This window comes from Erigeron canadensis, chromosome 1 (genome assembly GCF_010389155.1).
Source record: "Erigeron canadensis isolate Cc75 chromosome 1, C_canadensis_v1, whole genome shotgun sequence".
Classification (NCBI taxonomy): Eukaryota; Viridiplantae; Streptophyta; class Magnoliopsida; order Asterales; family Asteraceae; genus Erigeron; species Erigeron canadensis.
This window is the reverse complement of record NC_057761.1, coordinates 44,550,092-44,575,624: the sequence shown is the minus strand read 5'-3', so window position 1 is coordinate 44,575,624 and position 25,533 is coordinate 44,550,092. Positions and strand designations below refer to the sequence as shown.

General features: G+C 33.9%; 3 protein-coding genes across 4 annotated transcripts; 1 reads left to right on the top strand and 2 right to left on the bottom strand.

Annotated features, from left to right (window-relative positions):
- Positions 1–844: 844 nt before the first annotated feature.
- On the top strand, positions 845–4,817 carry LOC122610989 (U3 small nucleolar ribonucleoprotein protein IMP4). Its single transcript, XM_043783945.1, has 9 exons — positions 845–1,120; positions 1,261–1,344; positions 2,160–2,269; positions 2,393–2,443; positions 2,595–2,738; positions 2,829–2,918; positions 3,134–3,240; positions 3,832–3,916; positions 4,516–4,817. Exons 1-9 carry the CDS (start codon positions 1,009–1,011, stop codon positions 4,615–4,617), a joined length of 885 nt encoding a protein of 294 aa, XP_043639880.1. The 5' UTR covers positions 845–1,008; the 3' UTR covers positions 4,618–4,817.
- A 1,574-nt stretch (positions 4,818–6,391) lies between these two features.
- LOC122584793 (RNA polymerase II transcriptional coactivator KIWI-like) lies at positions 6,392–9,192 on the bottom strand. Of its 2 annotated transcripts, XM_043756853.1 has the most exons (3): positions 8,872–9,192; positions 7,102–7,124; positions 6,392–6,702 (listed from the first exon to the last, which is right to left on the bottom strand). In XM_043756853.1, the coding sequence occupies exons 1-3, from the start codon at positions 9,122–9,124 to the stop codon at positions 6,649–6,651; spliced, it is 330 nt and encodes a 109-aa protein (XP_043612788.1). In that variant the 5' UTR covers positions 9,125–9,192; the 3' UTR covers positions 6,392–6,648. The 2 variants fall into 2 exon arrangements, with proteins under 2 accessions (XP_043612788.1, XP_043612789.1); XM_043756854.1 differs by lacking the exon at positions 7,102–7,124.
- Positions 9,193–11,044: 1,852 nt separating this feature from the next.
- LOC122581814 (ubinuclein-2-like) lies at positions 11,045–25,033 on the bottom strand. Its single transcript, XM_043754106.1, has 11 exons — positions 24,669–25,033; positions 18,448–18,524; positions 17,909–18,116; positions 16,848–16,947; positions 16,512–16,618; positions 16,282–16,368; positions 15,433–15,558; positions 15,046–15,156; positions 14,904–14,951; positions 12,408–12,506; positions 11,045–11,860 (listed from the first exon to the last, which is right to left on the bottom strand). Exons 1-11 carry the CDS (start codon positions 24,888–24,890, stop codon positions 11,591–11,593), a joined length of 1,455 nt encoding a protein of 484 aa, XP_043610041.1. The 5' UTR covers positions 24,891–25,033; the 3' UTR covers positions 11,045–11,590.
- Positions 25,034–25,533: the final 500 nt, after the last annotated feature.

Below are 25,533 nucleotides of genomic sequence, written 5' to 3'. Positions count from 1 at the left end.
AATGACTAAAGATCCATTCAGGAAAGAGATAAGAGTAGAAAGTAGATCTTGAAAATATAGGTGGTTTTTCGCGTTTCATTTAAATGAATATATAGAACTAATGGAAGGAAATCTCTTTCAGTTTTGATAAGACACGTGTATTAGTAATAGTTATGGCACGCGTGTCCATTACATTACAATTTCAACTCCGACATTTCCTGTGATAATCAGATTAGGATATTGACATCTGGACATAATATTTGTTGTTTAAACATAATTATGTAACATGAACCCTATTTGCTTTTGTTATAATAATATAAGTAAATAAAAAAATTAGACGTAGCAATGATATATGATAACAGGTTAACAAAAAGTCAACAACGAACTGGATGTTTTTACATAAGAGAATAGATTTTTTTTTTTAAAAAGTTAAACAATAAATGACAAAACTTCATAAGTAACTTCTTATAACTTTAATAAACATAGTAATTTGGAATTCTTAAGCTCAATAAGAAATAAATAAACATAGTAATTTGGAATTCTTAAGCTCAATAAGAAATATGCTTATGTCGTATGATTGTATGTTTTTTAATATTTTGATTTGGTCAATTCTAATTTTACGTTTGATGACAAATTGTTTTTGGAAAAAACTCAGACTTCCAAAACCTTTTATTATTTCTCTCTACATATGAGAAGTTGAATTCGAACTAAAGTAAAATTTTTTAACATATGGATTCGGTTTTCAAATCTTCCGATCTGTTATTTTCATACGTTATGTTTTTCGGAGCAACGCAACTAGTTGTTATTTAATGTAATGGATTAAATTTCACAAGCTATAATAGTTATGTGGCACTTATTTAATATTCCATATCTGAAGTTCTGAACTATACCTCTAAAACCCTAAACTGGCCCCCAAACCTCAAACCCCCTTGACTGCAAACCGAACACCAAAACCCTGTTTTCTTCTCCTTATCTTTTCCAACTTTCCACACATTTGTGTGTGTGTGTGTGAATTGAAATTAACTAAATATGTTGAGAAGGAATATTCGTTTGAGAAGAGAGTATTTATACAGGAAAAACTTGGAAGGCAAAGAACGTCTGCGTTATGAAAACAAACGCAAAATCAAACAAGCCCTTGAAGGTTTTCTTTATTTCTTTAATCAAGTTTACTTTTTTATTTGTGGGTTTTTTTTTTTTAATTTTATTTTATAATCAAGATTATGTTTTTCTTTGTGGGGTTCTTTATATAATTTTATATATTTAATTGATTTTTTGTGATAGAGGGGAAACCAATTCCAACTGAGCTTAGAAATGAGGATGCTGCTCTGCGCCAAGAAATCGATCTCGAAGATGAGGAAACTGCTGGTATTTACACATGTCTTTTATCTGTTATGTATATCATATACTTAGTTAGTTAGATATATAGATATAGTGTCTATTTATATATTATAATTTAAAGTCTCTGCAACCCAACAAGGGCATTGAATAAAATGACCAATGTATCATCAAGTTTGTTTCTTTTTGCTAGTGTAATTATCAAGTTTTAATTCATAGCTATCATTTGAGTCAGGTTATCTATTCAGCTGGTAACAAGTAGAGTTTTTTTTTCTTGCCAACATGTCAGTCATATAAGTTTGTATGTCATAGAAGCCGCTACGGTTTACTAGATGACGAGGTAGCCGAATACATATGGTAGGAAAGAATAAGTTTGATACTTGCAATAGCAAAATGAGACAAATTTAATACATTTAGATGTCATGTGCTTGTCCCTTGAATTAAAGGGCTGCATGAGTTTTTGTAGGGAAAAGTTTATTGTTACTTTGTTAGTGGGTGTTTGGGATTTTGCGTTTGGAAAAGTTGTTTTTAAGAACCCTTTTCTGAAAGCTCTATGGATAATACTTTCTTTTTTCGTATAGTCTGTCAAACACACTATTTTCTAAATTATTGCATTTTGCAAATGACAAAATAAAACAGTCACTCCCACAAACACAATCCCGGATATCCCTTTATAGCTTTATGTTAATTGAGCTTGTGTGCGTCGTCTTTTTTTATCTTCTTAGATAATAGCCTTGGGAAGAGTAGTATCTTTTATATTTTTTTGAGTTATCACCTTCTTTTTTCCACATTGGAAGAGTATTGGTCTTGTGAGTAACCGTGTCTTCTGTTTTTCTTTAATATAGTTCCAAGGTTATCCATAGATGATGAATACAGACTAGCAAATGTAAGTAATCCAAAGATTATGATAACCACATCTCACGACCCAAGTGCTACTCTTAAACAATTCGTAAAGGTTTGTCTTTTGAGTAAATTCATTTATTTACAATATTTTAAGATGTTATATTTTTTCTATGTTTAGTTTTTATTATTGTGTGGGAGGACAGTTATATAATATTATAATGGCTGTTACTTGCAGGAACTGAGCTTTGTCTTCCCTAATTCAAAACGAATAAACCGTGGTGGTAAGGTTAGTTTATACATATATATACTTTATGTATATATAAAGTGATTAGTGTGTGTTAATTTACTGGTAGTACATTGGCCTATACTTGGGTTTATAACAATTTGATTGAGAGTTCTTTCATTTGGTTTGTCTTTGATGTGATTCATGTATGCAGGTTATCCATGATATAGCCGAGACTTGCACAGTAAATGACATAACAGATCTCATACTAGTTCACGAACATCGTGGTGTACCTGATAAGATGATTATAAGTCACTTGCCTCTAGGTCCAACTGCTTACTTTCAAATTCTCAATGTGGTAAGTGTGCTTTTCTTGTGCTTCTGTTTGACCTCCTATGCATATTGTTATACGAAATCTTCAGTGCAAATGCTAATCTCACTTATATAGGTCACAAGACATGACAATAAAGACAAGAAGGAAATGGGTACTATTTCCCAGACTTACCCGCATCTGATTCTTAACAACTTCTCTACCAAGGTATAGACCTTGTCTGCTCCTATTATATGTAGTGAGAAGTGACAGTTATTTTTCTAAAGTCATAACGGTGGCAGTTTTTAGGCAGTTTCATAAGGCTCTGTTCGATTGGCCCCTTGTGGAATATTGGTGATTTAGTGCGTTGAATTGTTACCTGTCATTTGCTTTGATGTCGCTTTTCATCTTTTTATTGTTTTTTTGTTTTTGTTTTTGGCTAGATTGGTCAAAGGACTGCAAACATATTAAAGCATCTCTTTCCAGTACCAAAGCCTGATTCAAAACGCATCATCACTTTTGCTAATCAATCGGATTATGTTTCTTTCAGGTATTTTGTTTTGCAATCCCTTTTTTGATGCACTTGACTTGGTTAACCCTTGTGATTCTTGAGGTTCAGATATGCTCTTATACTTATAGTTCAGATGACTTCCTTTTGTTAATATGCCTAAAATTCTCCTTAGCTTAAAATAATGACATCCTAGATATTCATGGCCATTACCGTAGTCATAGGTGTGTTTGTGGCAGCGGTGGTGTTGCCAGCAAGACATGAGTTTGTGCAGAACTAAGTTCCCTAAAGTTTAGCAGATATTGTTTTGCACGTCAGTCTTATCTATAGCTTGTAATTTTTCTGATGTGATTGGTGTGGCAAATATTACAGCTGTTAGATTGTCACAATGGTAATATAATTCCTTTGAATTAAAAGATTTAGGAGGTTTTACGCATGAAAGTTACACCTTAGGTGATTTTCAACCCATTGATCGGTTTTTTATTTTTCTTGTTCTTGAATTGTTATATATATAAGTAACCCGGATATATACAGTTTTATGTAAATGGGAAAAAACCACCTCCATCTTATGCATATATTTTTGTATGTGGTTTGACCTTGTTTTGGGTTTTGACTGCTATACTGAACATGCAGGCATCATGTCTATAGACAAAGTGGAGGCTCTAAATCAATTGATCTAAAGGAGGTTGGTCCCCGGTTTGAATTACGTTTGTATCAGGTAAATGTTCCACACAAAATGTTATAATCATCTTGTTATGTCCCTTGCGTTCCAAATGTATTGGATTCTACTGTTTATGCTTGTCTTCGAAGAATTCATTTATTTCAAGTCTGACTTGAATATAAAACTCACATTATCTTTTCTATTGCATTGGTGTAGCAAATTCTTATTGATACATGGTTAAATAGGCCAGGATATGTTACTTACATTATCGCTGTCAAATTTGAACTGCATTATCCTAAACTGCTAACTCTTGTTAGTTGACATTTTATGTTTAAGTTTGCGACCAATTATATTCTTTTTTATATCTTTTCAATTTTCAATGAATTTTGTGAATTTGGTGGATGTTTGGATGGAAACAAGTTTAATTTGGCAAGTCTTTGAGCAAATAAGTATGGTAATATATTAATCTTCTTCAGAAGTTTATCAAAGAACATTTCATTTAAATTTTAATGCTATGGTGGAAAAGTATACTGTTGTGATATTATAATGGTTTTGATTATATAATCAATGGCACTACTATTTATTTTTCCCTGTTTACCATTGGGCTCATGGATTATTGTGCTTTTTTGTGACGGGTTTTCTTGCAACTGTTGCAGATTAAAAGTGGGGCAGTTATGCAAGAAGACGTAGCACCCGTAGAATGGGTATTAAAACCATTCATGAACACGTCCAAGAAGCAAAAAGTATTAGGCGAATGAATGAACATGGAATCCTTCCCCCAACCTTGACGGGTATTTTTCTCATGCTTAGTTGATAGACAATATTCTGAGCAGTCACAGTTATGTTTTCAATTGTCGATGCCTTGTATTTTGCCCCAATATATTGTATCAAAATGTTAGATCTTCAATCCGACTTATTTCTGTAAACCATTTCTTTAGTGGTCAATTGCTTTCGGGTATTTCTTGTTCTAGTTTGATTTGAAAAATGATATTAATATTTTTTTCTAGAATTTTTTTAGTTTCAGTAAATATTTTTTGTAATTGTGTGTCATGTGATATCGTATGTTCGCTATAAAAGTTCCGTCTCCACATTCAGCATTGATACACTCTGGACATTCAGCCTCACTTTCTTACGTTTGTGCTTGATATTTTTGGGCTTTTGGTGTACGTCTTCTTACGCTTCTTGGCACCACCAAGGAGATGGACCAGATGGAGAGTTGACTCTTTTGGATGTTGTAGTCGGCCAATGTCTTCGAGCTGCTCCTGCAAAGATGAGCCTCTGTTGGTCAGGTGGGATGCCTTCTTTGTCTTCAATCTTGGCCTTCACATTGTCGATGGTGTCTGATGAGTGATGACTCCACCTCTAATGTGATAGTCATCCCCATCAGGGTTTTCATGAATACCTGCATTGGTGCTGCTGCTATTTTGGTGCTAGGGTTTGAGATAGAAATGTGGGAATGAGTGGTAGTTAGGTACTTGGGTTTTATGTTGGGCTGCTTTGCTAGCGGATAGTTTGATCAAATATTCAAATGGGCTTCTTTCTACTTTGGGTTTGTCATGATGGATCACATTTGTAGAATGGTGATATAAATTTACTAAACAATATTTTTCCCTATATAACAAACATTGTTTTAATTTTTAAAGAGTTACTGTATATATTATGCGTTAACATGTTTGTACTTGTATATATAGTAAAAAGATTGTTATAAATTTATCATTACCATTTTTTGTAGATCGGAAATATAAGGCTTTATCCCCAAACCTCTTTCTTCACATCAGCCTCAAATCACCAATTCATCATTCAATATTTGAGAAATTATTACTAACCATTACCATTTATTTCTTCTTAAAAACTTTTCTTTAATTATTGGTTGAAGCGCCAGACAACCCTCCGTTTTCTTCCATTTTTTTAACAAAAAATGCTAAGCCTTTTCTTCATAAAACACTTCCAAATATATCCTTGCCAAATGCAAACACTACAGAAATGCTCCCCAAAAAAAGCCGTTGGCGAAGGCCTAATGCCCATGACTTCGAAATAATTTAATACTTATTTGTAGTGATGTTCTAAACACTTCGTTAAAAAATAACCGTAAGTTCAAATATCAGAAATTACAGATTGCTAGATTACTATGATGACATGTATAGGTAGGTACTAAACAATAGCATGGCATATGTAGATAGGTAGTAAACACTAAACATAGCAGTAGCAACGGCAAACCATTCAAAATCAAAGTATAATGATCATTGATGTTTAAGCACATGACCTCATTACGTTCGAAGGTGGATGATAATAATAATAGCCCCAAGGCTGTTTGGGATATTTTAGCTTTTCCTATTGTATAACTATGAATTGTTAAAATTGAAAAGGTTGGTTAAGGAGAAAGAGGAAACCAGATTGATACTCGCATAGTCGCACCTGTATAACTACTTTTAAAATTAAAACAGAGATCCAAATAGCCCCAAACTTTTTATCATGGAGTGGTCCACATATAGTCACCAGTCAAACATTCAAAACAAGGGACACCAAGTCAAGTACCTCTAAACATAAGATGGAGAATGGCATTGCATAATGTTAGAGTCGAAATCACATAAGAATTCAACTGAAAAAAGATCCAGCATAGTATTCACCAACTACATACATATGCAGATTTGCCTTGGTAAACATTGAGCCAAAAAGTCAACAAAAAAACAGCATTCCAGTCTTGTAGATTTTCCCTAACATTCATTGTGGCCAACAGTTACCATATGAAACATCATTCTAAGCTTACTTTTTACTAATAGCACAACCATTTACTCGGCAAGAGCCTTGTCAATTTCATCCACATGAGCACGGAGTTCTTTCCACTGCATAACAGAACAATCAAGGTCATTGTTCTATAAATAGATGATATTTTGTAGGTGTGGCAAATCCGACCATTTAAAAATAACAAGTCAATGTGGGTGTTTTTATCTTCAACATTTCAAACAGGTAAAACTTGGCTAATGATTAATTGAAAGATTGAACAAAAGTCACTGAAAGTGTATTCAAATGCTTACAAATTCCTAAATCATTTTTCAGAGATATATTTATTATTATTTAAAGTATAGTTTCACACTTCTGTTAAACACAATTTTGGCCAGAGAACAAAATTCCTCTGCAATCTGCATTATAGCCCATTTTGACATTTGCCTAACCTAGCAGTTTTCTCGCAATAAGTATTTAAGAGAATGGTATAGCACCAGAAAAAAAGTATTCTTATTTACCTGATCCATGGTCAACGAGATACCTGAAAGAACAATTAAAAAAAACAGTAGCTGTTATTGCTATTCTACATATATAACCACTTGACAGATGGATGGGATTAACCAATCATATATAGAAAGATTTACCAAACAGGCAAATATATTAAGGCCTCCAAAGATTACATTCATAAGCAATAAAAAAACCAACAAAAAAAACCAAGATAATTGAACAGGAAAACAAAAACATGTGTTTTGAGAAATTGATGCTTATTTAGAGCCAGTTAAGCCATAACACTTCAAAAGCAATGAAGCACAAATTGATTATTCAGCATTTCATATACAAGGCACATATAAAGTGGTTATCCTGATAATAACAAATGGTTAAGGAAATAAAGCCTAGATAAGTGAAACTCAAGCATACAAATATGAAATACCAGATAATTAAAGTTAGTTAGAGTATATCATATGAAATCACTATAATGCATTAGCTAAAACTTTAATCCGCACATTATAGACAAAAGGAAATAGCACAAAAGCTAAGGTGTTACACTTCGGATAGATGATGATAAAAGCTTAAGCAAACCAAATACAATGTAATCAATTCCAAAGAAGCAAAAAAGAGTCAAGCATACCAAATTTAAGCAATACAAACAAAATCAAACTTGTCATAGCAGAGCGAAAGTCGAACATACAAGTCCTATATAAACCTCTCCCACATCCACCCTTGTCTTACACCAGCATTAAACCTCAATGACTATCAGAAACTATCCACCACCGTTGCTTTGTGTATAACCAACTTCACCACCCCTCGGGGTTAGTTTCAAACAACTTACCCAAATTCACTTTCCAAGCTATATAAACTCTAGTCATTATCTTTACTCCATTATCTTTAAAAAAACCCAAAATACCCTTCACTTTCAACACATTCTCAACCCACACACTACATCCACCCAAGATATCCCTATAAATATTTTCCAACCCTATCTATTCAAACTATCTCTCTCATTAATACACTAAATTAAATATTTTCAACTAATATACCTGTAATACTTTTAATAAAATTATTTACAACATACATCTCTAAACCCTTCAAATCACTACACTACCTCTTTCACATCAATTACTTTTACATTAATAACCACACTTTATCGCCACCAACACCACTACCACCCGTCGCTGCCACCATTACCGCATTGTGCGAGTACCCCTCACGTTATAAACTTAACAGAATCAACCACAATATGGACCAATAAATACACTATATATATACACACACACACACACACATACATACATACCCTAATTAGTTCCCACACCCCCATACCCCGAAACAACCACCTTGAGTCCCAAAATTCAAAGTAACCATTTTTTTCCAGACAACTTCAAAGTAAACATATACTCCATAATAATTAAACCACAACCATGGTTCCCTAGTTGTCAGATGTCTCGACTTCCTCACGAGAGGGCTCAGGTATGAACCTCATTGGGTAACAATTTTGGGGGTCGTTAGGGAATTGGTTTGTAGAAATGGTTACAGGGATACCCGGGTTAGACCGTATACATCTGAGTCAAAAACTTGCCTTTGCGGGTAACCTAAACAAGAAAGCCTCATCCTTTTTGGAAACCCTAAAGTGCAATTTCAAGCAAGATTAAACCCTAAGTATAAGTATAAACTTAAACAAAAACATATCAAATTAAAATAACAAAAACCCAACAAAACCCTAGTGACACTTTTGGTAAATAGAAATTATAATTGTTATTTTCAAAAAAATTTTAAAAAAAAGATAGTACCTTTTTTGCCAGGCATTTGTTTGCCATCTTTAGTATAATACTCACGGATATCAACAACGGTTTTTCCTTGCCATACTCTCACCGACACCCTGCGGTTCTTTGACACATCACATATGAAGATGCTTCCGTCATCTTCGCCGCCGGAATCTTCACCGGCGGCGGTTTCTTTCTTGAATGTTTTCTTTGGCGGCGCGTGGTCACTGATGAAGTCTTCGTCGTCCTTGTCTTTGCCTTTCCCGCGCTTGTACGACATTTTCTTTTCTCTGTTTTTTGTGTTTTTGGTAACTGTGTGTGTGTGTGTTTTGTTTCAAAATGTGTGTGTTTAGTTCAAAGATTTTTTTGTGTTTGTGAGAATTTTTAGGTTATTTTATTGAAAAGATTAATTATTTAAAAACAAAAAAATTTATGAAATTTGTGTTAATGTGTATATATTTATTTTACAACAAAATAGTGTTATATTATACTATATTTAGGTGATGTTTGTTTGTGACTTAATAAATTAAGTCATGACTTAATCAAAAATACTTAATTTATTAAGTCATCAAAAGTGTTTGTTTTCTTAACTTAATAAATAAAAAACAACTGTATTAACTTAATCTATACAGACATTCTTTATCCATTCAGTCACTTAATCAATTCAATCACTTAATGGTTAAAAAAACAAACAGACCCTTAGTTGATAAAATAAAATGTTGGTTTAACTTAATTTAGAGCCTAACTAAAATATCAAGATGATTTTGCTTATATAATAGACAAATGATATATTATTGCTTATCGATGGCTAACATCAATCTGTTTTAGAAAATAACGAGCATGGTATCCGCGCAATGCAGCGAAAGTAGTGGGGAAGACGGCCTGTTAGAGATTTTGGGTAGTTACATAAAGAAAAAAAACAAAAAAGTCCAAGGGCAAATCTGGTAATTCAAAGACAAAATTACCTAGTATAGAATATGTCATTTCTTTTATAAGGTATTATAGATATTTTTGACTGTTAGTCTTTTTTACATATCACAAATGTAGAATCATTGAATTATTGTTGTAAAAGACTTCTGCGTTAGAAAGTCATAAAGCCCTTGTTATATATTAGGAGTATATCAAAAACAAAAGGTGTTAAATGGGTTTGAGTGTTTAACACCTAAATCATTGTTGCAAAAACTCACAGTTAGAAAGTCATGGGAACTATTATTCTCCCTTTGTATATACTATTTCAAAATCAAAAAGTGTTAAATAAGCTTGTCATCTGACACATTTGATGACACAAATATTCTTTACAATTATTGTTATTGAGTGTTGCCTATTTTATTTTTAGACATTTTGAATATGGAATCATTTTTTTTAACAGTAATGGTGATTGGACTCAGCGGCATGTCTCTTAATCGTCCGGTAAAGATCGACCACGTCACCAGCACAGTTAATTCGAGAGCATGACAGGCGGTGGAAGTCTCATTACCGTTCTGGGGGAAACTAGCTAATGCTAGAGAAAACCCTCATGCACCACCTCATTGGCAAAGACTTCCCAATATGTTTTTCAAAGGTTTTGAACCTGTGACCAACATTTGACTGAAAGACATAAATGACATTAAATGTCCAGTTAAGCTAAATCCCAAAGACTCGAATATGGAATCATTGAATTATTATTGCAAAAAATCATGAGTTAAAAAGAGTTAAACTAATTGTTTGTATTATAATATTATGATTAGGGTTACAATAGGAGTGGTTTATATCCCATGGTATTTGAGTCTAGTTATGTTATCATTAATATCATCTGAGTCTTATAAAAAAAAGTCTAAACATCCCCCGCAAACTATATCATCTTAGTTTTTAAGCTAATCAAGCTAATATCAGTCTTAAAAAAAAGAGTCTAACACTCCCCGCAAGCTATATCATCTTAGTCTGATACTCCATCGCAATCTAAGCACATGAGCTTGCGGGGAGACTATTTTCTTTCTTTTTCTTCTTTATTGATTTTTAAGATCATATCCACAATCCCACAACGATAGCTGCTCAAACCCCTGGTATAGTTATCGCCACATAACCCCTAGATATGCCGCCATTTACCTCTAATAACGCCTAGCCACCGCTAAACAACAACATAGATCCAAAATAATCATGACACGTTATATGAACATTGCTAACTAATCAGATACGATACAAATACAGTAAACACAATGTATATCATCAAATGTAAAAAGCTTTATATTGAGATCCGAAAAGGCACAGTTGTTACACTCATGATTTGCACTTTACAACTATTGTCTACCTTTAAAGAGTTAAGATTACAATAGTACAACAGTTCAAGCTTACAACCTGAATCAAGTTACTGTACATTTTGTATACTGAGTTCAGAGATACTCTCCTGCAGAAATCAGCAATGGTTGACAAATAACTGGAACTACCATAGTTCCAGTTTACACGTTGGAATGCATTTTACCATTTCTAGCTTAACAAGGAATTTGATTTTTCAGGAAACTTTGTCATTGAAATAAGAGCTATTTACTGAATTGCTCAAAACCCATCTCAGATAACCTATCAAACGAAAAGGTGTCAATTTGATGAGTAGATTGCTTGGTAAGCAATGGGTTCCATGAAAACCAGCAACTGGTTTCCATCTATATACCATTTTGCTATTCCCGGGAGCCTGTACAGAAAAATGCAAAACATGTACATAACAGCGTTTTTCCTAATTTGTGGATGGAATTGAAGTAATATTTTTTTTATCTCAGCTAGTTTCGTTAAGAATATTGAATTTCCTCTGTTTGAACAGATCCTGGCAGGAGCCTGCCGATGACGGGCTGAACCTTTTTGCTGGTGCACTAAGATTCTGATCTAGTTCGGGTGTACCAGGGACAACACTGTCCCGAAAACTTAAAACAAGATTATTAGCGTCATTCACCAGTTTATCTGACTCAGCAACTAATTTAGGTTCCACTTGGAGACCCTCATCCATTCCTGTAGTAGATGCCTTCATCCACTTGCCATTTTCAGGTTCCTGAACATGTTTAACGATGCAAAAATCAACTTTAGATGGTTTCCGCAGACTTCTGAATCAGCACACGTATCAGAAAATAGTTTGCATTCAATCCATACATAGCATATCTATCCGTTACTTGTAACAAATTGACCCCAAACTGTACCCCCAAAAGATACACATTTTTTTTTTCAAGCTGGTTCATTATCAAAATTGTCTACTAAAAAACCCCCTCCTCTTTCATCTGAATATACTAAACAAAGATTGACCATGTGTCATATAATCATATGTCTAGAATAACTTATACAAACATAGACAAAATATAAGTATAGAGTGCATCTACATCAATGCCATCAGTGAATTATGTTGTTGATGTGAAAAGAGATGATTCCAAAGCAATATTAAAGATATTGACACAACCTAAGAAAACGGCGGATTGGGGAACGTTCATGGGACAGAGGGAATACCAGTTGTATATAACTATTGCATTAATGCATTAGGTTAAAAGCAATATTATAGAACATTGACACGACCAAAGATTGTAGCAAAACCAAACAAACCATTTAACCTTTTCTTGTAACATGATTCTCCGGCGTTCTTTGGATCGACAAATCGCATTTCGTACTCCATGATTGTCCATGGTCCCCTTTGGCCACAATGCCGCAAGCTTGACAAAATAAAAGAAAAACATCAGATAGGTGAGAGAGATATTATACCTTCTACTGATTAAAGAAACAACAAGGCACTTTGAATTTGAATTGTTCGGAACAATTCACTTGTATTCCATTAGAGGTTTAACATAACTCGTAACTTCCAGTCACTAAAAGGTAACCTTAAGGTTTCTGAAAGGCTCTTCCTTAGTCCGTACAAAAGTATCAAAACTATGGTCTATACGTTAAAGGAATGTTTGAGGTTGATTTGTTGTTAGTGTGGGCAGATGGTCAGTTTCATATTACTAACGTTGATAAATGAATGTCAACAGTTAAATTGACCTTCACGATTAATTGTTTTTTTTTGCTTTCAAAATAAATAATGATTATTTTGTAATGAGAAAATATAATCTAATTTACATATATATACCCAATACGAGCATGGTACCCGGCTACCCGCGCAATGCGGCGGCAGTGGTGGGGAAGACGGTCTAGTGGTGTCGGTGATGGTACTATTGGTGGTGGTGGTGTCAAGTGGTGTAGGTTGATGTAATTGTGATAGTGGAATTTTTTAAAAAGATAAGGGCTTAAAGTGTTAATTTTTAAAATAAAAGTTTAGAAATTTGGTATTTTATAAAAACTCTTTTCCAAAGTGGGTGCTTATTAACGGTACTTTAGTAATTCCGTATGTAACTATTGTGTAACTATTTCTAAAAATGGGGGTGTGATACTTTTTATAAAGGAGTATAGATGTACAAGTTTGTGTGTGTGTATATGGTGTTAGCGATGATTTCCTAATTTCATATTCGCCTAATTTCAAGAAAAAGCTTAGTGTCTCAACGTTCATACGCTTCAGTTTAGTTAGTAAGACTGTAAGAGGTAGGCCAGACTGTTAAGCTCCATTGACAATTATATAGATCAACGGGTACATAAGTGGACTAGGCCAGGCTGGCCAAACAAACCAAAAATGTTTTGGTTAGTTTGACACTTAGGAGTGGATAACAAGGATACAATCTGAAGAATAGGTTTAAAGAAAAGAAATAAAGAAAGGAAAGAATTTAAATGAAGGGAAAAGGATTAAAACCCATCTCTTTCAAAAGTAGGCACAGCAAATAACAATTAAATTAAATAATGACGTCTAGTTATTCGTAACTATTACATAATAATTAAATATGTTACGGTTAAGATAGACTGGAAAGGCCAGTTGCTTGCTTCATGCAGGTAACCTAACCGACTGACTTGGTCACCTAAACTAGCCAAGCCCACCTGTTATTACGCTTTGATCGGCTTACTTGGTTCAGATCAAACCACACACACTCATGGTTCCTAGCAGTTTAGATAACATGTTATCCAGATTACAACACTTTCCATCTTATGATGTCCATACTTGACTCATCTAAAATCTTTTCAAGTGAAACCTGAATAATGGGCATTTTAATCATATAACCGATGGCATTATTTTGGTCTACAAGATCCTTCTTACTTTGTATATCTTGAAAGGTATCCAACACATTTAACTAAAAAACAAAACACTTACAGACTTTCGCGGGAAAAAAGGCCAAATAGAAGAAAACAATTCTATTGCATGGAGAGTACTTAGTAGAGAAGATGGAAGCATGAGATGTTTCACAAGTCATGGAACTAAAGTTGGTCAATCCTGGAAATTTTCAATCCTTTTCATTTTTGCGAATCCGGACAAGAATTCATTGGAAAAACGATAATTATAACCATTACGACCTTCAATTCATTTATTTAAAATAAAACATACATAGATACTTTCATCTCTAACGTTGGGTTGAAACCTTTGAGGTTACTAGCTTAGTTAGCATAAACTAGGAGCACCTTAGTCCTTTCACGAATCGACCACTGCTAGCCATTTGTACAATCGTTCACATGTGAATCGGCTCATACTTAATGACTTCTAACAGTGCTATCACTTCATTATTTTACCATTTCTGTCAATGTTAAGCAGTATAGAAGTGTTTGTGTATTAGTAAGACTATGTAAGTAACGTTCAACGGGGAAAGAACTAATAAACCTTGTAGATTTAGATAAACACCAATCTTGTCATGACAATTTTAGTTTCGTAAGTTGCAACAAAAGATGTGGTTTCCCAACATCTCATTAAGGCTTTTTTTTCGCTTCTGTGGAGTGCCCCCTACTCTAGGAACCATGTGCTCTGAGCCATCACCCAAATACATACAGTCCAACTCCAATGCAACTTGGAATGGGAAAGCCAGTTTATACACATTACAACTACCTCAATGCCCTCGCTTAAGGTACAGACAAGTACTACAAAGGCCAGGCAATCTTTGATATTGGGATTGTTGCAACTATCAGAGAAAGTAATACTTAATACGAAAATTGACATAACACAAGAGAGGCAATAATAACAGGGTATCTATAGAAATTACCTGAATGTAGAACTTCCGTATTTCAGAGCTATTAATATCATTCATCCCCTAAAAAATATAACAAGGAAAATGAAGTATGTTTTTATTATAATGTACAATGTAATGAAATAAAATAAAAACTTGACACTTGTAATACCAATACCTGGACATATACGTCATAGAAATCACAAACTTTATCTTCCATCTCATGGTCCATACTGTATATTGTTTTATGAGCTGCACACAGCTCCACAGTTTTGGTATTAAACCCATCCTGATTTATGAGGTCATGAGGTTAAATATTATGTAAACTGCAGAATCAAAAGCATGAAACCAACAAATAGCTGCCACTGGTCTTAGTCTTTCTCAGGACCTTTAGTTTCATATTTTCAAGATTTCGTATGTCATTGTTTTCAGGGTGTGATTTAATCTTATATGATCAAACGAGTCAATAAGTACCATATGTATATGAGCCAAACCACGGCTCAGTGCACCAGGCTGCAATGCTTTTAATATATATCATATATGTTACCGAACTTAACAGTCCTACCTTTCTTTCCATTGATGGGTTCCTCAATTTGATCAGTTCAACAACCTCCTTTTCAATTTGACTAAACCTGAGAGCATCCCCTCCCCAGGCTGATAGATCAGATGGGACCATATCCCTCAAGCATCTCTGTACACGCAGCATACAAAGAGAAGGGCATGAGTAATCAAAGAAGTACAAGAACAGCATAGGTTGGACAACGTGTTGAATCCGAATAAGAACAGAGACGTGTTGACCTGCCAATACTTCTTGTTCTTATTTTTTCCATTAAAATCTAATAAATTATTCATAATATGATATTAAAACTATTAATTGCCTACCTTTTCAATGTTACTCCTAAATATGAATAATATCAAAAACATCACAAGGTGAAGACCAGTGGCTCGGCCCTTGTTGATGAGGTTTTTTCTTGTGTCTTGGGTCACTGTAATTGGCACAAGTTTTTTCAACCTTTTTACATCTTTGCAGTTATCGCTCCAGGAGGACTCTAAATTAGTTTAGCGTTGATTTCTAAAGTGTAATTGTATTTGTAATTGTACTCTTTGATCTCTAGCAATTTGTTAGCAGGTCCTTATTATATACGAGTATAAATATACTTCTGTTGCCGTTCTAAAAAAAACAAATTTATTACTTGCCTACTAACACAGCAACTTGTGAGATTGTCTAAGCTAAAAGGTACTTCGATTAATATCCAAACTAGTTCACTTGTTCCAGTTTAGCAAGTTTCCTAAAGTCTTATCCATATGATCAATTAGCGTATATATCCTGAACTGACCCATTCTAACATAAATGGGAAGACAATTTCAATAACTGGTATATTCCTACCAAATGCCTCAGATTTTCTTAAGATACCTTCAGTGTTTTTGGCTTAAGCCAGTGCCCAAGAATGCTTGCAAGACGCGTATATAATTCATCTGATATTCTCCCTTGAGTTGAATGCTGAGATTTCCAAAGCAAAGAAATTAGTGTTAAAAGTGAAATATTGTTAGCTTCTTTTTTTTTTCTTAGCCACACCTATAGTCTAAAAATTATAGCCTGCTAAAGGGGTGGAATAAATGTCATAACATGATCATGTTACATACCGCTAATCTAGCAACCGTCCTGAGCTTTTGCTTAAGTTCCCCTGGTAATTTGCTTTTTGTTGCCACTAGATGATCTGCATCTAGAACATCACCATGCAGCCGTCTTGCTGCAAAAGAAACACAAAGACCACACAATCTGATACGTCCATCAAAATTAGAAGTCCCATGAAAAATTACAATTGACTGGACACATAATTCAAAGGGAACAATTTGACTTTGCCCTGAATGTCTTGAATGCTCTTCTTAACATCCAAATAGGGAATACCGTTATATCATTTTGTGTGCCTGTGTGTGTGGTGGGGGGGTTAGTTCTAATGAGAAAACGGAGGAACTTACAATCTACAACCATGGTTTCCATCTCCAAGAGCATACTTTCAAGCATTGACCCATTCACCATAACATAAGATTCATCCTTAATGTTTGTTGGCAAGGTACTCTATCAATTGCAAAAAGAAATATAAATGTAAGATCACGATTAAAGATTCCACAAAATAATTAAGTGATACACCTACACCCCACTAACCCCATGAGCTTGAGGCAGTATAGCCAATTTTTAATAGAACCCTTACATTTATGACACAACATAGGTATTGAGATTATGATTTTCCATAATATATTTTAAGTACTGTGCGACATTGAAACGTTGACAATTGTTTCAATTTATGGAACATGGGAGAGTACCAAAGCAATTGAGAAAGATTCGACTCTGAGGCCATTGGCCTATTCTGCAAACAACATTTCCAAGCTTATACTACTAGAGAGTAACGAAAGTCAAAAAAAAGAAAAAAATACCACATGTATAAACCACATTTCCTACACACATAACACAGAAAATCGTAAAAGTTTTCATCACTTGCAAGCGAAAGCCTGGAGTTCAGCATGCTAAAGAAGTAAGCTATGAAGGGGAAGATGGACTCAGGGGCATTTGGATGTGCGTTTTATAAGTGATCAACAATCAGTCGCTGGTTCCGGTACTATTGTTTGTAATATTTGCATAGGTATTGTTTAATAATTAATAGTGCAACAAAACTGATTTCTCAAGGGTAGATTAAATTAATTATATAACATTAATGTATTGATGCTTGATTGAATAATTAGTATGAGCCACAGTAAAACTGCCCAAACATTTAAACACCATCAGACGCGATTATTTCAGCTTCAAGGAGAAAGGGGAGTTCTAACAAACCATTACTATTATAATTGTTTATTTAATTATTGTTATTCAATATCACACAACCATTTTAGAAATGAACATGCCACAATCCAATTGAAAACTGGAAAAGCTAACTATAAAATCAGTTGCTACAAGCCTACAATATTATGTATATTACGAAAGAAGTAGTAGGGTGTGTATATGTGCGTCCGGTTGTGCTTGTGTGTATACAATAAATACTCACTGATGATTGCACTGTATACGGAACATTTAGGTCAGGAAGCTCAGATCTTGCGTTGTTGAGAGAATGTTCTTCAATGACGTTGTGTGTTAAGGGTATGGCCTTCACCCTTGCATGTCCAACTTTTGTGTTTTTTGTGGGTTGAACAGCATTCACCACTTCCAGGACTTCTGATATAGCAGTACTCTGTGTTTCTGGTCTCATGGGAGATCTATAAACAGTAATTTGTATCACAAAGCTACGTTAACAAAGGGAATTATAAGGTGGTATCAAATGAAATCTTAAGTGGAACATTACATTACAATATTAATACGGTATGACCAGGTGGCAGTAACAAATTTTGTGATGAAAAATAAATGCACAGCCAACTAATATGCCAACCAACCCCCCCCCCCCCCCCCCCCCCCCAAAAAAAAATAAAAAAAAAAATAAAAAATCAATGAATATAAACATTGTAGTAATAAAGGCCAATCAAAGAATCAATATAGAAGGTAAAATAGCTTGCTAAAAGACCATTGCTAACAGATTTTGCAGATTCTCACTTTTGCTCATCCGTCTCTTTCTTAAGAATGACATTGGAGCATTCGCTTCTTGTCTTATCTTGAGAAACTTGCCAGTGCTGCAAGAATTAGAGAAAAAGGTTAATAACCAAGAAGGTAGAAAGACTAAATTTGATGTACCTCACATGTAATTAGTCAAAAAGTATTATCATTCATGCCAAAGAACTGATTTTTAAGACTCCTGAAAAGGCATGCCAATGTTTATAGAAGGAACAATAATGAAACTAACATATAACCCAGATATATAACCAAAAAAAACTCCAGATATACAATGTACCAAAATGTCACAGCAATCCTTGAAATTATTATGATTACATAACACATTTAATAAAAGTTTCTTTCACAGAAGAAAAAAGTTCAATTGGAAGAGTTTCCGATCTGTTTTGTCTTATAATATATAAATATTTAGCGTGTTCTACTTGAACTCTGTCTACGAGAGCAAACATGGAGAGCAAGATTTATAACCTATACTAATTCAGCACACTATTTAGGTTTTCTGGCTTGTGTATAAGTGGTCTATAAAAATAAATAGCTGAAAAACCTGACTAAGATAGAGATAGCAACAAGAATCAGAAGGTATGGATAATGTTTTGATATCCATATAAGACAGCACGATGGGACAAGCCAAGTAAAATTTCAACAAGGAAACCCAAGAAATGTGTAAGGAAATATGCTTATATGCACAACATATAATTTCACATTGGTGTTGTAAGGAAAGAAATCTTGCGGTCCAATCACTTGGAAAGGCCCAATATACAATGCTGAACCAGTTGCTTGTATGGACCAAGCATATAATTTCACATTGGGTTGGTAGCTAAAAAGGAGAAGCCTTAATATACTTCTATAGACTTGCCCCAAATGATTCAACATATTATATAGACCCTGTCCAAGTGATTGGAACACAAGTTACAATGCAACTGTAAGAGTCTACTGGAAATCTATTCAAGTTGATACAATCACACATTAAGAACTATGGTCACTTCTATCAAAGATAATAGCTGTTCACTAAAAGCTAGCGGCTTTATGCAAAAAATCATAAAATATCCATAAAAGTAAAGAGTTTGGTTTGAGAGGGAATCACTTACAGCCTCGTATCATTTAATAGTGATTCTGATGAAACATCTCCATGTATGGTTTGATAATTAAAGGGAAAACACTAATAAGACTCCAATGGATTTATTTTCCATAACGGGATTACCCAAAAAGATGATTTATAAATGATCACTAAATTGGGTAAAGATCAGATATTGCATAATTAAGCCTACCCAATCTGGGCCCACATGCAAGTAGTACGCTTCCTCACTTATAACTCTAGTAATTCAATGAAAAGAATAGATTTCATATATCCAAGTAAGTGGATGATTTTAAGAAATGCTAATTAGATAAGAACACATGAGAGAACCAAGAACATTGTTTTCGTATACAAATTGTTACGGTATTATAATACATCACGAGTGTTGCACTATAAAGTATAAAGTCATTAATTTACGGAAACTCAAATACTTAGAAGAAGTCCATGAGCTAATGAATGCAACATGATATATCATCGCAATTAAGCACAAAGTTATTTACTAGGAAACTTGGATGCTTGGGAAAAGTCTATGGCTTAATAAATGCAAGTTGCTATATCATCACTACTTAGAAGATTTCTTTAGACATTTGTATGAGTATGGCCCAAGTAAAAAAAAGTGCAAAAATCCGAAACTTTGAGAAAAGAAAAGCCAAGATTTGTGAAATTTATCATTTTTTCTTTAAAAAGGTAATTTGACATTACAAAGGGAAATCTAAAAATTTAATGGTGCAACCAAGTAGCAAGAGAAAAATGGAGAATATATGTCGTATTGAAACTCCCTCACCAACACACTTCTATTTGCATTCATCTCATCCAAAAGATTGGATAAGTTGGTCTATCAGTGATATGGGCTTGCCTAACGTGAAACAAATATGCTCTTTAAGAACTTATCTTCCTTGATGAGGTTTGCCTCACCATGGGACACAGGCCTTACTTCTTCAAAGGAACTAAGAATTCTCAAGAAGCAATTTGTTGATTTGGGCACAGAGATCCTAAGATAGGTAAGCAAAAGGTAGAAGCAACTTGAAGGAATTCATCTAGGGGCGACGTAGGTTTGCCTAACGTAAACACCCTCGTTAAATATTTATCTTCCTTGATGAGGTTTGCACCAAGGGCACAGGAGCTTTACTAATTTAGGAGAGAAGAGGAGCCTCTAAGGGAACGGAGGGATTTATTATTTAGAAAAAAAGATGAGCCTCGAGGATCACTTCGTTAATTACGCAAAAAAGAATCCTATGTAGGTATTCTGTGACTCTTCCACTGAGGGGAATTCTCATTATTGCAACTAGTACCAAAAAAGACACAAGGATATAAGAAATTGCTTTTATAAACTTTCCTAATAACTAAGGTAGTCATATTGTATGTTGCAATCACGACTCATGCTCACGCTCACCATAGTCAAAAGGTTAACTTAAATAACATTTCTTCCATTTTTACTTTTGGTTTATCGTAGCTATATAGGGATAGAATGCTTGTTGTAAAGTATGGTGGTGCCCAAAGTAAAATGATCCTTTCTTTTTAAGAAATTATGAATCAATGAGTTGAAAGTAAGAATGGGAAAAAAGTGATTATTCTTAATAACCAATGACTCATCATAATTACTTCCTTCACGAAAAAGTAGTTACCAACAATTTTAATTTAGATTTAATAATGTGGGATATGTAAGGAAGCATATTTGCTGATTGACAATCTCATCTCTAATATATGCTATTGGTAAACTTAAAAAGGGTACTACCATGTATAAAGAAGTCACTTCAAGGAGTATTGGTTCCTAATTTGAATCCTTATAATAAGATCTTGTTCCTCCAAAAAGTACATCCACCGACATAAGGCATGGCTTGTCAAGTTTTTTGTCTTATTTCACTTAGTGATCTGCAGCTTAGTAAGGTATCATACCATTAAAAATGCTTTGAAAGTTGCTATATTAACATTCACATAGACGGATCGATAGGTATGCATCCTTGATTTAGAAGAATCGGTTTTATTCATATTTCAAGTGTCAAGATGCCTAACTAAAATTGGTTATCTAAGAATAATGTAGCACAACCGCAAACATTAAAATGCATATACGTCACATAAGATGAGATTTAAGTAGTAAAGTGAATAAGGACAATTTTAGCTTAAAGAGCATGTTAAGATATATAAGATAACATCTATGATTGTACCAAGGAGATCATGTGGGTTTCAAGAGTAATGTCCATTGACGATGACGAAGTGACTGGTGAGGCCAAAATAGCAACAACAAAAAAATATTTAACATGTAGATATGCATGAATTCGATAAAAAACTCATCTAAACTTACACTTTGGTCATAATCTATCTTATATGTCTTTCCCTAGGAATGATAGACATGTCATAACATTATGTTACAGAAAAGGATTTATGGGATATAAATCATACACAAAATACTATATAATTTGAACACCAAATTATAGATAAATTATTTCATAAAAGTAGGCCCCCATGGATATCAATAAAAATAACATCAATACATCATAAATTACAGTACATATTTCCCAACCCTCGTCTTGCACTTAAAAAAACAACTTGATAGCAATTTGATAAGAATTAAAATACACTTAAACACATAACTTACATTAGGCGGGTCATCAGGATAGAAGTCTACCCCCTACTAAGTCGAACACCAAAGATGAAGAAATAGATTAAAGGAATTTAAATGTAAAAGCATAAAACAAAAAGATTATAGCACTTTCCACATATAACTATATAAGCTACAATATATGTAGTCGATAAGGAACATGTCATGAATGCTCAAAGCTTATAAGAATAAAGCAAGTCAAAAAGACAAGTTGACGGATTCTTAAAAGTTAAAAGACATTCAAGCAGGTTTATAAGCTAGCAATGATGCATTACATGTTAAACATGTTTGATAGGTTCTCATCATCTTCATCCGAAAAAGATATCACAAGGCATGTTTGATATCATTAGTTGCTTATTAATTTATGAAATAGCTCAAACCATTTTTGGACTCCATTGTCCATCAAATATGCTACATTAAGCACTCATTCCGCATTCCTATGAGAATGTTCTAAACTAGTAACTTCAGTTGTGGGGTTCCCTGGGCTCCCAGTTATTCTTTCATTGGGAGCATTTCTTGGTAAAAGGCAATACTCCATCTGTAAGACCACCGAACACAAGATATTTGTGAAATTATCAAGAATTTTTTGACCATTCAGGCAAAATTTAGAGATAACATCAGCATAATAAAAGAAAGGATAGATTAACCCCTTAAGATCACTCAAACTATTAGGAAAGTTTATCAATAAAAAAGATTTGCAACGTTAAACATTGGCATGACAGATATATTGGTGTATCCCATTCCAGAAGAGCATATTTATCAAATATAGAGCAGTAAACTTGTAAGTACATCCAAACAGTACTCTAAAGAGGATAGATGCCACCTGCCCCCTAAAAAGCGACTTGGTGGGAACACCACCCAAGTTCGAATCCCGCAAAAGCATATTCAACCAGCCAAGGTTTCTGGGGTCTCACCATCAGGCAGCGTTGCAGGGTTGCTAGCTTGAGAGGAAGAATTCCTCTATGGGACTAAGGGGTTCCTAGGCATTTACCTTTTTTTTTAAAGAGGATAGATGAAAATACCTAAGGCCAAGATAATCATATTTGGAGAGGATGGTAAGCCTGACAATTGAAAGATATGTAAAATCATCTAAATATCCGTAACTTCAAGCACATGAATGTCTATTCTAATTATCGAAATCTGTTTCTGAAGTCTTATGTCACAATAAACTTGTAAGTACATGTAATCTTTGATACCAAGGGAGTGTTTGGATGTGTGTCTATACTATTTATTGCAAGTTTAAGTCGCAACGTTTGAGTGTTTGACTAAATCTGACTAACTTTCAGTTTATTTAGGGCCAAATAAAATCATCTAAATATCCTTAACTTCAAGCACATGATTGTCTGATTATCAAAATCTGTATTCTGAAGTCTTATGTCACAATAGATACTTTGAGAACACACATCCAAACATTACTCTAAAAAGGATAGATGAATATAATGAACTTAACATTATACATTTAGGATTAGAGGCTGGGCTGCACCGACGCTCTTCAAAATTGTGAGGGTTGCGGAGAGAAGCCCTTGTACACAAGCTTATTCTTGCAATTTACAAAAAGGTGGTTTATGTGACACAAAAGACATGACCTTCTAATCACAAAGTTGTAACCTTTCTACTTGCTACAACTATTTCCCCTAAAATCCATCATTTATATCTGTTATGTGCGATTCATGGTATATTTACAATGCAAAGCGAATTTTGCTTAACTTTCATTTTTTACATTTCTACAGGGGCTTTTATCAAATATGCTTCAGGGAGATCACATTATGTATCAAGAGCATAAATCCTGTGGCTGACTTTGACCAACCCTAACATAACTCACACTCACCACTCTAGGAAATGTGAGCAACAAATAGCAAATGCCCTACGTAATATGAACACACATCGTTCATTTCCTTGTCAAAAATCACTTGATGCTCTAGATGCTTCCTATGTATAGGAAGACTAGTACATACTTCTCCTCCTATCAACTTACTGCACCTTTATTCATATTAACCAAAATTCCCCATACATACAATTCCTATCCCCCTAACTAAACTCAAATCGCTAACTAAGAGATCAGTCAAATCCACCAGCAAAATCCCCCTTCAAATCTTATCAAACAAAACCATCGAAAGTTCCTTTATGAGCACAAATAAACACAAATATACATCCGAACTTATACAATCTCTTTAAAAAAAATCACATCATGTCAAAATGGTCACTTCATATGTTCAAGTGTTCAACTTCACCTACAAATTCCCAACTTCTAATCTTTCTAAGCAATAGAGCCAACCCCATTTCTAATTTCTTTATGAAGCATAGTTTAAAATCATACATTGACTTTCTGCCCAAATATGAAAACTATAACCAATTAGTAAATATCACTGATGAAGTGATAACTATTCCCAGATCAAACAAAGGTCACAAGATTTGAACCAGTCTAACAATCAACTAACCCTAATAAAGAGAACAAAGATTAAAAAAATAAAATATTCAACAAACATTGTATATATATATATATATAATACAAAATTGGCAATAAATAGTAACCTTAGGGTTAGGTGAGGAAGAAGAAGAGTTATCATCATCAGCAACAGGAATGCCAGAATCTTTAAGCAATTTAGCCCATGAAACAATTGTTGTTTCACCTTCTTTCAGCTCTACTTCAAATCTGTGCCTGTTTGGGCATGTTTCATCCACCAACAACCGCCCAACGCCACCAGCAGCAGCAGCGGTGGCTGCCCCATTATCATTCTTGTTTTCATTCTCCATTGCAAAAAAAGGAACAAACTTTATATCAGAATTGAGATAAAGATTGTTGATTGGAGATGGGTTTTTGGTGAGAGTGACAGAGGGGTTTGAAAATGTAGGTGGGGGTGGGTTTTGAGTATGGATGAATTTGCAGACTGTAAGACAAAGATTGCTCCCCTTCCACTTTTCTATTTTTCATTATTTTAAGTGATAAAGTGGGCAGTAACAAAACGGGGAAAGGTTCCGTGACGTAACAGGTGATTATGTAAAATTAGAGAGGTTATGTAAAATTTAAGGGTTATATATGTTTATCAAATTCAAATGTTTAAATTTTATATTTTTCTAAAATAACAGTACCTAAGTTTAGGTAAAGTCTGTAATATAGATCATTTTTCCTTTAAAAAACTATGAGAATTGATATTTAAACCGTTATTTTTTTATTGTTCTACCATAATGTAAAAATCTTATAGCTACAGTATTATATAAGTCAATATTGCATAAACATGGTACATCAATCAAAACAAATAATACTAATATCATTTTTCAAAATTTATTATGGGATCCTATTATTAATTTGGGACAATTGCATATATACCCAATTTTACTATCAAAATTACAAATATCCCCAATCAAAACTTTAAATAACAAATATACCCATCTTTAT

Bases quoted from the DNA above. Each gene is read 5' to 3' on its own strand.
- LOC122584793 (XM_043756853.1), bottom strand. From the start codon at position 9,124: ATGTCGTACAAGCGCGGGAAAGGCAAAGACAAGGACGACGAAGACTTC. The intron at 7,125-8,871 runs GTACTATCTTTT...TTGTTCTTTCAG, and splicing joins ACAAATGCCTGGCAAAAAAG to GTATCTCGTTGACCATGGAT. The intron at 6,703-7,101 runs GTAAATAAGAAT...TCTGTTATGCAG, and splicing joins TCTCGTTGACCATGGATCAG to TGGAAAGAACTCCGTGCTCA.
- LOC122581814 (XM_043754106.1), bottom strand. From the start codon at position 24,890: ATGGAGAATGAAAACAAGAATGATAATGGGGCAGCCACCGCTGCTGCT. The intron at 16,369-16,511 runs GTATGTAACATG...TGGAAATCTCAG, and splicing joins GGACGGTTGCTAGATTAGCG to CATTCAACTCAAGGGAGAAT. The intron at 14,952-15,045 runs GTATTGGTATTA...TATATTTTTTAG, and splicing joins TCTATGACGTATATGTCCAG to GGGATGAATGATATTAATAG.
- LOC122610989 (XM_043783945.1), top strand. From the start codon at position 1,009: ATGTTGAGAAGGAATATTCGTTTGAGAAGAGAGTATTTATACAGGAAA. The intron at 2,739-2,828 runs GTAAGTGTGCTT...TCACTTATATAG, and splicing joins ACTTTCAAATTCTCAATGTG to GTCACAAGACATGACAATAA. The intron at 3,241-3,831 runs GTATTTTGTTTT...CTGAACATGCAG, and splicing joins TCGGATTATGTTTCTTTCAG to GCATCATGTCTATAGACAAA.